The 14,950-nt window shown below is 46.8% G+C and overlaps 1 protein-coding gene across 5 annotated transcripts in view; it reads left to right on the forward strand.

Annotated features, from left to right (window-relative positions):
- The window catches only part of Clec16a (C-type lectin domain containing 16A), a 196,981-nt gene that overhangs the window by 135,327 nt on the left and 46,704 nt on the right, over positions 1–14,950 (forward strand). For all 5 annotated transcript variants that reach the window (XM_034505372.2, XM_076937429.1, XM_076937428.1 and 2 more), the window contains 2 exons: positions 9,595–9,746; positions 12,561–12,765. In XM_034505372.2, coding sequence (XP_034361263.1) covers positions 9,595–9,746; positions 12,561–12,765 — 357 coding nt within the window. The remainder of the gene's footprint in view (positions 1–9,594; positions 9,747–12,560; positions 12,766–14,950) is intronic.

Raw genomic sequence — 14,950 nt, forward strand, 5'->3', positions numbered from 1 at the left:
AACAGAAGTGAGTGCAGAGGAGGCCCAAGGCCAGGGGAAGGTTCTGAGGCAGCTGAAACAGCAGCAACAGCAGCCCAGGGCGTTGCTGTGTGATCCTTGAAGCCAAGCTCAAAGCTCAGTTTCCCTTAGTTGACTGTGCTTTAGCATAGCCTGCACTCCTTTACAACTCAAGGAATACCAGCAGCACACGTTCCCCCTTGCTCACAAGAGAAGCTTGTAGACACTTTCCATCACGGAAGGAGTGACTTGCTGCATGGCTGACCCTTGTTGTTCTGGGAAGGAATACTTTAGGGAGCTTCAAAGAAGACAGAGTAATTGATTGCTACTTGCAGCAAATATCCCTTAAGCTGTTGCTAGACTGATGGAGAAATGGTTACTTAATTTTCTTCAAAGGATTGATTTGACTGTCAGGGGAAGTTCTGGGCCTAATTGAATGTACCCATTCACACCTCACTGCTACTTAACCATCTGGGCATCAGGAGCTATGCCCTCCCCTCCCCAACCACACTGCCACTGTCCCCAACTCACACAGATACCCTGGTAGCATCCTTGGGACTTGACAGGTCTAGTTCCTACAAGACTGTTGACCTGTAGGCTTGCTGGGACCTGGGCAGCCTTATCACTCCAGCCTTTCTGGGTTCCGTTAGAACCAGCCAGGCTTCCTGTACGGTGCTCACTGACTCCCACAGAATCAGTGGGAGCAACTTCTGTCCATTCTTTTCATTGTGGGGTGGATTTTCTGTAATACAAAGTACCAATTCCCTCATACTGAGGCAGATCCCCAAAGTGTCGGACAAAAGATCCCCAAGGCCCCTAGAGGTAGGACTTCAGCCTATCTCACTAAGCTTTGAGTCCTAGCATCTAGAAAGAGGCATCAGAGAGCTACACAATTCACCCTGGTTCCCAGAAGACACTGAAGAGTGGAATACTAGTTTGGACTAGGGGAACTACTCTCCCAGTGCAGAGGGAACCTAGCCCTAGACAGCCTCCTAGCACACGGTAGCTTGGATTCTCAGTCTTCCAGGAGACTGTTAAGAGATTATGTCATTATTGGTCATTTGTCACCTACTGCAGCCAGCCTGCACCCCCTGTGAGAGCTAGTCCAGGTTGGGGGTCCCCCTTCTCTGAAGGAAACAGGGCCAGCCTCTCTGACTAACTCCAGGGGCCTAGGATCCTAGGTTTCAGTGAGCTTGCTTAAGCTAGTGTGAAGGTTGGACTGACACCACCTTGGGCTGGGTACCTTGACCATGTCCTCTGTGTGTCCTTGAAGAGAGAAGTTATTTAATCCAGTTTAGTTTTTGTTTGTTTGGGGGTTTCCCCTCCCCCACCCCCCCCCCCCCCCGCTGTTCAGGAATGTGTCAAACAGCAGCTTGGGGCCTGGCGTACAAGGGCTTTGATCATGAGTGTAAGTTCTCGAGATAGAGGTCCTCTTGTAGACCATTCTGCATGTGAGCTTTGGAGAACATTCACAACTGGGAATGGAAAGGTGTCCCCATACCAGTGAGCATCAGTGACCCTCCATGTCTTTGCCTGCCTTGTGCTGCCCATAGGGCCCTGCAGAAAAACTGAGTCAGCTTAGATGGACATGCAAAGGAGACCAGACAGGCTTTAGAATCAGAGACCTTTTGATGTGCTAGCATCTAGAAAGGCTAGCTGAGGCCCTGCAGTTTTGCAATTCCAGGTGCCTGCTCAAAAGAATCAGGGAGCCCCTACCTCAGCCCCTTCTGACTTCTCATTAATGATGTGTTTCTAAAACGCATCCAAGTTCCAACAACTTGGAGATGTACACTATATTGCTACTCTGAACCCATCTTGGCCTGCAACCCAGGGTGTCAGATTACAGAATTCCAGAGTGTCCTGGAATCCCACTAGCCTAGAAATCCTGCTGAAAAGGACTTCCTTGATTCTAAATGTAGCCAGAGCTACCAATGCCAAGATTTAAATTATGTACTGGCATCCATATTTTATTAGGAAAGGACCATTTAAATACAGCTAAAGTCAACCAGCCCCATTTACCATTTACTACTCAGTAACAAGCTACCGCCTGTGAGAGGAGCTGGAAAGAGCACTGGGCAGAGAAATCCGGGTCTCCTCCAGTGGGAGTCCTGGGAGACCTGAGTGGTTCTCCAGTCCATGTCCACATGCCTTTTTCAGTCAATCACTGTCTTCCATTCAAGGTCCCCTGGAGGGCCACCAGAGAATCCAACAAGCAAGGGCCTACATCTTTGAGGCTAGTTCAACAAGGACGGAGGACATAGAGAATTTCAGAATTTCATTGGGGTTGGTTCTGATGTGACTGGGGATGGACGCAGAAAAGACCAAGAGTCCATACAGGCTGTGTGCCTGTATAGCCGCTGTCTTCAGACACACCAGAAGAGGGCATTGGATCCCGTTACAGAGTGTTGTGAGCCACCATGTGGTTGCTGGGAATTGAACTCAAGACCTCTGGAAAAGCAGCCAGTGAGTGCTCTTAACCTCTGAGCCATCTCTCCACTAGCTGAACTCTTAACTGAGGCTGGCCTTGAACTTCTGGTCCTCCTGCCTAGGTGCTAAGATTCTAGGTGTACACTACTACACTAAGTTGTATGCAGTGTTGGAGATCGAAACTAGGACTTCCTACATGCTAGGCAAGCAGTCTTTCAAACGACCCACATCTCCAGCCCCTTAAGTCTGTTTTTCTTAGTGGGAAACCTAAGACTCAGTAGGAGGCAACTTGCCAGAAGTCTCAGTGTTGCTGGACAGTGTTGAGGTTTAAACCCAGCTCTGTAGTGCTGAACCCTAATCTCTTTGTAATAGGCCAAGTGGCCCTGATTCTGTACTTCATATGATGCCTCCTATACTTTTTTTCCCCTTCCTACTTCCCATATCTTAAACTTCTATTGGGAAATGGTTGTGCTTTTCCTGCATCCTGCTTAAAACTATAAGACCTGGGCATCTGCTCAGTGGAAGAGTGGTGACCTATTATGTGTGAGGCCCTGGGTTTGATCACTTCTTTTAGAATTTTAAAGTGGGACTGGATATAGCACAAAATTAAAATAAATCACTATTCCAATTCTCTTGTTGAGTAATGCGCCTTTTTGTAGCTTAATAGTTTAACACAATGGCAGTCATTCATTTTCCCATAGCTGTTTAGTCTTCCCAGGGTCCAGTGGGACCTGCTTACCTCTAGTCTACAAGGCATCAGCTAGATGCCGAAGCTGGGGGGGGGGGGGTGCGAGATTGGCAGGTCAGGTGAGGGATGAGGATGGCTGGCAGTGGGTCTGAACCTTGATGGAAAGCTCGCCAGAGTATTCTGATGGCCTTACATCAGAAACTTGATAGCATCATTTTTACTGGTACCTCTGTTGGCCCTCAGTTTTGAGGAAGAAAAAAAAATGTAGATTTTGATAGAAAAACCAAGTCACATTGTAAGAAGGGCAGGTAAGGTGGCCATTCTTGGAGAATATAGCCCATGGAGAAATCTGTGTCAGGGCTCACTCTTTCAGTCCATTCTAGTGCATAGGAAGAATGCCTCAGACTGGCACCGGTTTTTTACTTGGTTTGGACTTTTTTGGTTTTATAGTGCTGAGGATGGAAACTAAGGCCTAATGGAAGCTAGGCAGGAGCTCCACAACTGTGCCACATCCCCATAGATTGGCAGAGTTTGAGTTAGGACTCCTAATTTTTTAATTTCCTTTTTAATAAAAAAGAGCAAGCTTGGCAGAACATGGGAGAGCATACCCATAATCCCAGCACTTGAGAGGCTGAGGCAGGAGTATTTAGATTCAAGGTCACCCAGAGCTATACAATGCTGTCTCAAAAATCAAAAACATTGTATTGCCAGTTTCTCAACCTAGAACTGACCTTAATACTTGCATGCAATTAAAATGGTATAAAAGCAAAAAAAGAAAGAAAGAGAGAGAGAGAGAGAGAGAGGAAGAAAGAAAGGAAAAGAAAAAAGGAATAAAAACCATGCACTTGGGGAGATGGCTCAGTCAAGTGAAGTAAGTGCTCACTCTGCAAGTGTGAGCATCTGTGTGGATCCGCAGCATTCACACAAGAATGTAGGCCGTGGTGTGCCTCCGTGCTGGAGTGTGGGTGCACTGGAGGATGCATGCAGCTCATCAGCCAGGCCATCTCTGCCATCAGTGAGCTCGAGGTTGGGATAGACCTCATCTCATACAAAGGTGGAACACTGAGGAAGGCATCCAGCATCAGCCTGTGACCTATACATACACACATGTGCACACATACATAACACGCATGGGGGCTCCTCATGCATAATCTCCTTCCTTTCTCCTGCTCTCCTTTCTTTTTCTTCCTTTCTTGTTCCCTCATCTTTCTTCCTTTCTTTTCTTTTGCATCCTTCCTTCCTTTCTTTTGACAGAATGGTTTTTCTACCTAGCCTAGACTGATTCCGAACTCTTAATTCTCCTGCTTCACCCCAACCCCCACCAATGTGTGGGCTACAGGCACCAGCCACAAGCCAGTTAGTCACTCTTTAGTATGTGATAGCAGCTGTTTCCCAGTAGACAGTTAGAACACTGCATGTAAGCTAAATCACCCCACAGCTGACTCTTCCCCGTGCCAGCATGATCTTGAGATTTTCACACTGAGTAAAAGGAGTCTCTTTTACTGGGGTTCTCACTTCTGAACATCTGGGTCCTCACAAACCCAGATGTGACCCTCACCATCCCTGAGCACAGCTCTTGGCCCACAGGGTGAGCTGTTTTTCTTGGGAACATAGCAATTTCTGGGTCATAGGATGTGAAACTTTCGGTTTTAATGAAGAATGCTAATTTGCCCTTCAAAGCAGCAGTGTTCATTTGCTCTCCTCCCAGCAGCCTTTGAGAATGCCATCGTCTGTGCGTCCTCAGCAACACCTGATACTATCAAACTCTCTTCCTACTGCCAGCCCAAGGGTAGAAGATGGTATCTTGTTTTGCTTTTGTTCTGGCTTCTTGTGAGGGCGGGCACCCTTTTTGTGTTCGCTAGCTGTCCCCATCTCCTCATCTGTGTCTCACTGCCATTACATGGTCCGTCTTGTCCACTTAGATCACATGGGTAATCTTGTGTATTGTTTTCTGCAGTGGCTTCGTGGTTGGTTTGTTTTTGAGCAGTGTGGCCCCAGCTCTTTCTCACACACACAATGTCACCCAGCGTAACTTGACCTTGTCCTCCTCCTGCTTCAGCTTCCCATGGGGCTGGGGTCACAGGTACGAGCATGTTGTCATGTCTAGCTCCTTCAGTATTTTGTTCTTATATTGTTTACAGTTATTGATGTGTGTGTGTGACATATACATATGTCACAGCATGTGAGAGGAGATTAAAGGACAATGTATAGAAATGGTTCTCTTCTTCCACTATGTTGGTGCTAGGGGTTGAATTCAGGTCATCAGCACCTATACCCCCTGAGTCATCTCGCCAACACAGTGTTTCTTTTTTCTTTTTTTTTTTTTTCTTTTTTTTTCTCTTTTTTTTTCTCTTTTTTTTTGGGGGGGAGGGGGGTTGAGACAGGGTTTCTCTGTGTAGCCCTGGCTGTCCTGGAGCTCACTCTGTAGACCAGGCTGGCCTCGAACTCAGAAATCTGCCTGCCTCTGCCTCCCAAGTGCTGGGATTAAAGGCGTGCACCACCACCACCCGGCAACACAGTGTTTCTTAGGGGAGGCCTAGGTCCAACCCTTCTGCAGTACAGTCAGAGAGGGGTCCAGGAGAGTGAGATGGACACTGAGATCTGGAACAGGGCATGCTGGAGTGTCTGGAAGACTCTGAGTCACCTGCACTGAGCACTCTAGAGAGCCACACAGGGCAGCTCCTGAGGCTGTCATATCTTAGGGCAGGAAAGGCTGCCTGCCACTGAATCCCTCCTACATGCCCCATCCATCACAGCACTTCAACACACTGATGTCCTGTCTTCTGACTCCCAGAAGACTCCACATCCACTCTCCGAAAAGATTCAGACTATGGACAAACTAGGATTCCACTCATCAGCTCTCCAGGTGCCTCCCAAATCTGGCACATCCACATGGGAATGTTCACAGCCCACACCTAGGGCAGTCTAGCTGGGACAAGGTTCCTAAAGTGACACCTGAGAGGCCCACATGCAAATCACTGGAGCCAGTGCTTGCTTGCTTTCCTCCCAGTAGTTAGGTCTCTGGAGCCACTTCCTCCCTCACCTGTCCCCACTGCTCTCTCACCTGCACACTGCACTCTAGTTCTTACGAACCCTCACTGTCTTCAAGGGACTCTGATGTCTCACATCTCTGAGAGCTGCTCCACTTTGGGGTTTGTCCTTCCTTTTTTCTTGTTGTTCTTTGTGGTGACTGTGATAGTTCTTTTTCCCTGAAGCCCCTAAGATAGCTCAGCTCTGTGGGGCAGTCAGGCCCCACAAGAACCCCCAAAGCCCCAAGTCACCATCCTTCATGATAGCTTTGACCTTCAGACCAGTTCTTCCACAAGTGCCAGGGTAGAAAGATGTGTGGTCCTGAAGGTGGAGGAGGAGGGAGGGAGAAGGCAGGGAGAGAAAATGCAAAGGCAGGGTTTGGGGGGTCTGTGGTGTTGTTTGCTTGCTTGCTTGCTTGCTTGCTTGTTTCTTTGTTTTGGATTTTGAGTATTGTGGTTTGGTTGGGGGGTGTTTTTGTGTTGCTTTGTTTTGTTTTACTTTTAGACACAGGGTTTCTCTGTGTAGTCCTGGCTGTCCTAGAACTCACTTTGTACACCAGACGGGCCTCTAACCCATAGATCCACCTGCCTCCCCACCTCCGCCAGGATTAAAGGTGTGCACCACAATGCCTGGCTTTGTTCACATTTTTAAGCGCAGAAGATTCTCACTGAGGAAATATTTTAAATATTGAGTAAAGGAAATAAACTCCACTCTTGATAACTAAAAAGCCATGCAATATGGAATTATAGATCCAAGGTCTAGGGAATTGGGAAGATGGTAAAGTGCTTGCCTTGCAAACATTAGGACGAGTGTTCAATCCCCTGAGTGTGGGTGGCATATAATTATGACCTGAGGAGGCAGAGGCAGATGGATCCCTGGAACTTGCTGTCCTGACAGCCAGACAGCTACATTTATGAACACTAGATCCCAGTGAGAGACTCTGACTCCAGAAACAAAGTGGGTAGCTCTTGAAGAATGATACCCAAGCTTAATCCTGGCATTCACATGCACATGCGTGCACACACACACACACACAGAGAGAGAGAGAGAGAGAGAGAGAGAGAGAGAGAGAGAGAGAGAGAGAGAGAGAGAGAGAGCACCAAAAAAATTTAAAAAATAAAATAATAAAATAATCAGGGTCAAATATAAGCCAGACCTGGACGCTCAGGCCTTAACCCCAGCACTTGGGAGGCAGAAAGCTCACCTTGAGTTGCAGGACAATGAATTTGAGGATGACCTAGAATATAGCAAGACTCTATCTAAAAGTTACATATTCTTGACCAAGGAGCTGGGATGGAAATAGAGATTCTTGCCATAGGTAACAAGTCCAGGCAGTCTCATCCATTTGGGCTGACATTTGCTTCAGGGAATGTGACTGTCCTGGGTGTCTTATTCCAAAGAGGAGATGGATGCATAAAGCCTGTTTTTTAAAAAACAAAAACCAGAAAGAACATTCTGGAAACATTCACACAGAAGCTAGGTTTTCAGGCAACTTACATCTCTAAGAGCCCACAGAAACTATTATCTTATGGTGGCCTAAAGAGAGAGGGGGAGATTCCCCTCTTGTCCTCAGGCGTGGGTATGAGGTGCAGTGCCCTTCAGACAATGCCCAAGTCCAAGTTTGTTGCCATTTGTGTTCAGAGCTAGAATGTATCCTCTTTGTTCCCTTTCCCTGGGTGAGTAGACCTATAATTCTCTGTAGAGATACTTTTCTCACATCTCAAAATCATGAAACTAAACATTCTACCATCTTTTTTATTTAAAATTGTTATGTTTCCCATTGTCATAGCTTGTAAATAGTTTTGGCCTCCACCCAAGGAGTGGTAATCAAACCCAAACCTGGATAGAGCCTCACACATACTAAACAAACTCTGCTGTTGAACAGCCTTACTTAACCTCCCATGAGCACAGTTTATGTGCATGTGTCCTAACAGGAGTCAAACCTACCACCTTGTGCTTGCTAGGCAAGTACTCTACCACTGAGCTACATCTCCAGACTCAATATGGTTTTCACCTTAGTTTTGTATTGTTGTTGTTGTTACTTTTCAAAAGCACATCTTAAATGCTCTTTCATTTGAAAGTAATTTCAAGCAGTACTGTGGTACACGTAATAAAAACGTGCTCAGGCATGACAGTCCGTGCTCAAGCATGACAGTCCATGCCTTTAATCCGAGATGTCGGTAGGCAGAGGCCTGCAGAGGCTGGTAGATCTCCGTGAATTTGGGGCCAGCCTAGTCTACAAAGCAAATTTCAGGTTAGTGATTGCTAAATAGTGTCTCAAAAATAAACAGGGGTCTGGCAAGATGGCTGAGTGGGTAAAAAGTAAAAGCCCTTACAGCTAAGCCCTGAGGACCTGTGATCAATCTCAGAGCCCACATAGTGGGATGAAAGAACTAACTGCCTCAGGTCGTCCTCTGGCCTTAACACACACGGTGAGATGAGTGTACATGGACACACATAACTAAATAAGTGTAATAAAAGCAGTGATTTTTAAATGGAAAATTTTCCTTTAATTTCAGTCCTCCCTTCCAGCCCCAGCCCCCCCCCCCCCCCCCCACTCCATTCCTATTCCCTATTCGGAACTCAGACTGGACTGTAGGTATGACTGATGGCTTGCTTGTGTTGTCAGATGACTTAAGAGTCATTGGGGCAGGTGCCAAGTAAAGCAGGCTTGGGTATAAATGTCAGGCAGGAGAAGGGACCTAGCATGTACTCAGGAGCCCTGTGTGTACTATTTCATACTGAGTGCCTTCCTAGCAGCTATTGTTTTCTGTACCAAATATCCTGAGAGAAGGGATCTTCTCCTCATTACACAGATAGAGCCACAGTTCAGAGGGCTCAAGTGCCTGGCAGATGGTCACTCTCCACCTAGTTCAGTGCTTGGCTCTAAGTTGCCAGACTTGATCGTGTGCACAGTCATCACCAAGGATGTCGGTATGGTCCAGCGGTTCCTGGCTGTAGACATTTATTTACCAGATGAGCCTGGTGGAACCTGACGTGTCCAGACTTGTGGTGCTGTTATAAGGAACAGGGGATCTTGTTTTCCTGTCTTCACATGAGCAAAATCCATCATCATATCTGTAAACTACCTTTGGTCCAAAGAAACACTGAAATACTCCTAGGATTGGCTGCTGAGTGGGGGTAGTGGTTCTGGTGCTGGGGATAAACCCCAGCCCCCATTCCAGGTGCTTCTACCCCTAAGCTATACCCCAACTCAGTTGTTAGCTATTTTCACACTATAGCATGTATACAATAGCTAATGGTTTGTGTGCTTTGTATCAGTCTCAAAGCAATCAGGATTGCCTTGACAACACACTGAATGTGATGCTAAAAGAGGTGAAAAAACTCTCCTAGCAGAATTGGCTGAAGAGGCATCCAAACCCAGTTCTGTATGTGAAGAAAGTTATACAGCTGAGCTAGGCCTTATTCCACTCTCCACTGTCTCCTCCTAGATAACAGTGACCTGATCGCGTGCACAGTCATCACCAAGGATGGCGGTATGGTCCAGCGGTTCCTGGCTGTGGACATTTACCAGATGAGCCTGGTGGAACCTGACGTGTCCAGACTCGGCTGGGGAGTAGTCAAGTTTGCTGGCCTTCTGCAGGTGAGAGTCTAAGAACCTCAGTCTGTTTTCTCACTCTGCACACATGTATGCCAAAATGTCAATTTTATACTCGCTTGTAATGGCACAAGAAGTGCGCGCACAAAGCCAGAGTACTGTACAGAGAACAGCCAAGTCCCTTTACCAAAACTGTAATCTTAACACCTCTCCTTCCCTACAGGAGAAAACCCATTGCCATGCTGGTCCTACCAGACCTGCCAAGTGCAAATACTACATGTATGGTTTTGTTTTTTAATTGTCTATCCATGGAAATATCAGTCAAACTCAGTGGGGAAAGACCACATGGTTGTACATGATCTCAGCATTCAGGCAGTAGAATCAGGATGGCATCCACAAATTCAAAGGCAGACCAGTCTATTTAATAGGTTCCAGACAAGTCAGGTAGGCTCATGTAGCAAGACCTGGTCTCAAAATAAAAAGGGGATGGGAATGAGGACAGCATGCTGGGGTTGTAGCTTAGTTGATATGGAGTGCTTACCCAGCATGCATGAGGCCCTTGGTTTTATTCCCAGCAGCACATACAACTGGCTATAATGATACATGCCTATAACTCTGGAAGTTAGCAGGTGGAGACAAGATGATCAGAAGTTTAAGGGCAGCCTTGGTGACCTAAGGAGTTGGAGGCTAGCCTGAGCTACATGAAACCCTGTCTCAAAAAACAAAACAGGCCAGGTATGGTGGTAGACACCTTTAATCTAGTACTTGGGAGGCAGAAATGAGCAGATCCCTGTGAGTCTAAGGCAAATGTGGTCACAAACCAAGTCCCAGGCCAACCAAGATTATGTAGTGACACTGTCTCAGAAACAAACAAAACTCCACCAAGAAATATGTGTGCCATAAATATGTACAAACTTTCTTTTTACTCTTTAGTCCCTAAACAGCTATTTACATAGCATATATATGGTATGACGTCTTATGCATCATCTAGAGTGGATTTAGAGTCTATAGGAAGATATCGTAGGTTTTATGCAGATACTGCACCATTTAAACTAAGGCACTTGAACATCTACAGATTTTTGGTTCCCAGTTTGGTAGGGAGTGCCCAAGGGTTAACTGCACAAGTGTTTGAGGGGATGTGCAGATTCTTATGCTGTCACATGGCTATATTGTAGACTTGGCCTTTCTCCTAGCCTCTCTTGGAGTGTGTCTAGCCATTTTAGCACATGCATGCCTTCTGGGGTTCTTTTAACTGCTATAGCAGGGCATGCTCCGCCAAAGCCCTTTTGACAATCCCAACTTTTCAAGCATACTGCTGCAAGCCTGGTGTTCTGCTTCCTCATGCTCCTGGGCAGGAGTTGGAGTTGGCTATTTTAAGAGTTCATAGCTTCTGCCAACTTCCTCTAGCACTGTTGCTACCACAGGAGTTCGTGAGCACTCCCTCCTTGACCCTCTGAAGCACAACAGCCTCTACAGCACCACAGACCAGCTGGGCTCTGTCTTACAGTTTTATAAGTGTAATGGGTGACTGGTGTCTACCTGCAGAGGGAATGAAACAAAGATCCCACAGAGTAGAGAGCACATTCCACTTCCTAGCTCCACTGTGCCTTGTCTCTGATTTCCCATGAACCTGTCCCAACCTGGGGCTCCCCCTTCCCCTACTTCAAGGAAGTCCATTTCCTTGCTGCACTGTTCTGGTTCCCAGAAGACCAGGCTGATTTGACTCCTCCTCGCCAGAGCAGTGGCTAGCCAAATTGTTCCCTGCTCTCCATGGGGAACACCTGTACATGAAGCCACTGCTCCTGTCTCCTCTCCCTCCTAGACTCCTCTCTTTCCAGACCCTCTTGTCTCTCAGTGAGGCTATAGGAGAATCTTGTTTCCCGCAAAGGTACTCCAGTGTGAAACACTGCCCTGTAGATGGCCTGTGCATCTTATTATCAAGGTATACCATTTTTTTTTAGAACATAAAGTCAGGAAAGTGTTTTTTCTCTCTCAGAGGGTTAATGTGTGTCTTGTCAGACAATGAAAGCCACACACCCCTACCCCACCTCCTCTTTTGGTTCCCTTCCAGTAGCTACTATTTGTCAGACTGTTACTGTGCACCAGCTCCCTGCTTTAAATTCATAAGAGCTCATCTTATCTGCTGATGCCCTGTGGTGCAGCCATTCTTTCCAAAGAGAGAGGCTCCGAGCACAAAAGCCCCCTTCCTTCTGAGCCTTTTTCAGTGGCTCCCACCTCCTCTAGCATGGCTGACCTTTGAGTCCATCTTCTGTCTAGTATGCTTTTATCTCATGTGCCCTTGAACCTTTGTGGGCGCAGACTTGACACAACCCATCCTGAGGCTTTATGGGAACCAGTCCTTACACACCCACTCCTTGTCAGTGTCTTTATCCCTTTCATGCACAGCTTGCCTGAGTCTCTGCCAAACAGTCCTAATGGCCCTTTCTCAGGGACTGTCCTCAAAGATGTACTAAAGGACTCCAACAATGCCCCATTTTGAAGAGAAACAAGTAGGTGATGTTTAACATGACACCAGGTGATAACAAGGCTTTGGAGTTGTGACCTCTGGTTGCCCAGAAGGAAGAATTGTTGGAATTTGCCTGTGGTGAAAATGGTGCCTCTGTGGTTAGGCATCTCAAGTCCTTCTGGAAAGGAATATTAGCCATACATCCAGCAGCACTGACTCTGCCTGTCAGGCCTGGACTGGTCTGCATCACCCTTAAATCTTCGAGAGTTAGCCTCCTTCAGAACAAAACCAGACTCAAAGTACTGGTGTCTTTCTACATGATCCACTGATACCCCTAACCTATCAGCCCCTGGGCCTGATGGACATTCTGTCTTTGCCTTCTTGCTATGCAGGACATGCAGGTGACAGGAGTGGAGGATGACAGCCGTGCCCTGAACATCACCATCCACAAGCCTGCCTCCAGCCCACACTCTAAGCCCTTCCCTATCCTGCAGGCCACCTTTGTGTTCTCTGATCATATCCGTTGCATTATTGCCAAGCAGCGCCTGGCCAAGGGCCGCATCCAGGCCAGGCGCATGAAGATGCAGAGGATAGCTGGTGAGTGAGCTCAAGCGCGGGGACTCTCCACCACAGGTTGTCACCAGTTCACATTGACTCAGAAAGTCCCAAGACAAGGACTCAGTGGATCAGGATTCACCATGGTTCAAAGAATGGGACTTTCCCAGTTTCCCAGGTGTTTGGAATGGAAAAAATTTCCAGGGCTGCATGGAAGAGAGGGGGCCTCTGTAATAGACAAGAGGCTAGAAACAGGCGGGCAGGCAGGAGACAGCTGGGACCTCCTTCATGATGTAAGCCCCAAGGGTACAGTCACAAAGTATGCAGACTGCCCTCTGCCATCTTAGGTATGCAAACAGCTTTTAGATCAGCCCTTAACCTCCCATGGGTGGGTGGGGGGGGGGGGGGGGAGTTATTTTAGAAACACAGAGAACAAGTTTGCAGAGCTTTCTACTCAGATTTTTTGTTTGTTTGTTTCAGCTCTGGGGATGAAGCCCAGGGCCTCACACATGCTAGCCAAGGGCTGCCTCTGAGCTGTCCCAGCCTAGCAGAATTTTCCTCACCCTTCTTTCTGTTCCCTTATCATCTCTTGGTGAGCAGCCAGCACCCAACACTAAATTCAGGGGTCATTCACACCTCACAGTGATGTTGGGGTTTGTATCACCCAGGCTTTCTTGGTAAACACCCTGAAATAAGGTTGTTTCTTCAAGTCATGAAATGGAAGTCAAGGCATTGTCCTGGGGCAGGGTGAGGCAGGGGAGTCCTAACCTCTCTCTCCTTTAAGACTCCCAGGTTAGAGCTGCAGCTCATTTGTTAGAATAGGTGGCCTAGCATGCACAAAGCCCTAGGTTTGATCTTTAATACTGTATCAACCCAGCTACAGTGATGCATGCCTATAATGCCAGTCTTGGGAGGGGGAGGCAAAGGACTTAGTTTAAGGTCATCCTCTACTATATAGTAAATTCAATACCAGCCTGGGCTGCATGAGATCCTGTCTCACAAAAGATACAAAAGAAGGAAGGAAGGAAGACTGAACAAATAAATAAATAAAATTAGTGCCTTCAGCTCAGGCCCAAACAGCCCCTCTCTCATGGCTGCCAAGGGGATGTCCAGCCTACTGTGAAGAGAAGCATTTTCTCAAGGAACAAAGGAAGAATAAGCTCTCAGTGCACCTCATTTCTCCCAGTTCCAGAGTTGTTCACCCTTCTTGTTTCTCAGTTAGCTGAAGCCTGGCCTGTGGAATCATTACAGGAGTACTTTGTAATGTGCAGAGTGATTTAAATCATTCAGCCCTTCCTTTCAAGATTTATTTCCAGACTTTCCCCTGTAATGTGAAGCAGTTTCTCATTGCTGGCATCAAGGCCAGGTATTTCATTTGAAAATTGAGGACTGCACTGTAAAGTGGCTGCTAGCATGAACGCCTTGGATATTTCTTAAATTGATTTTGAAAAGCCACTTTGAACTAATATATCACAAGAGTTGTTTAAGGGAAGATGACAGCTATGACATGTAAACACACACTCATAAATACAAACATATGCTTCCTGTACACAGATTCTCATAAGCATCTATAGCAAGATTCCACCACTCAGATATTAAAAGATCGGAACTTGGCTCAGTCAGTCAAATGCCTGCTGCACAACCTTGAGGTTTTGAGTTTAGATTCCCCGGCATCCATGTACAAGCAAGGCATGGCAGCATGCAGCTCCAACCCAGCCCTTGGGGGGATGGGGATGACCACAGAGAACCTGTAGGGCTCATTGCCTGCCGAGGTTAGCCCAACTGTTGAGCTTGAGGTTGAATAAGACAGATACCCTGTGTCAACAAAATAAGATACAGGGCCTGCAAGGTAACTCAGGCAGTGAAGGTGCTGACTGCCAAGACTGATAACCCAAGTTCAATCCCTAGAGCTAATTTGGTGGACACAGAGAACTGACTTACAAGTTGTTCTCTGACCTCCACACATGTGCCTGGGTAGTACACGTACATGCACAGATACACAAATAGATATAGGAAAACCTTTTTAAAGTTGGGTAGCATTCAAGGAAGATGGTCAGCATTGACCTCTGACCTCTATATACATATGCACGTGAGCGCGTACACATATACAACTGTGAAAAATCTGTATCTTTATTGAACCTATTCTGACTTTTTCTCTGTGATTACTCCCTAAACAATATAGGAGCTCCTTCTATAGTAGTTTGATCATATTAAATATAAGTCATCT

Source organism: Arvicanthis niloticus, chromosome 6, assembly GCF_011762505.2.
Source record: "Arvicanthis niloticus isolate mArvNil1 chromosome 6, mArvNil1.pat.X, whole genome shotgun sequence".
Classification (NCBI taxonomy): domain Eukaryota; kingdom Metazoa; phylum Chordata; class Mammalia; order Rodentia; family Muridae; genus Arvicanthis; species Arvicanthis niloticus.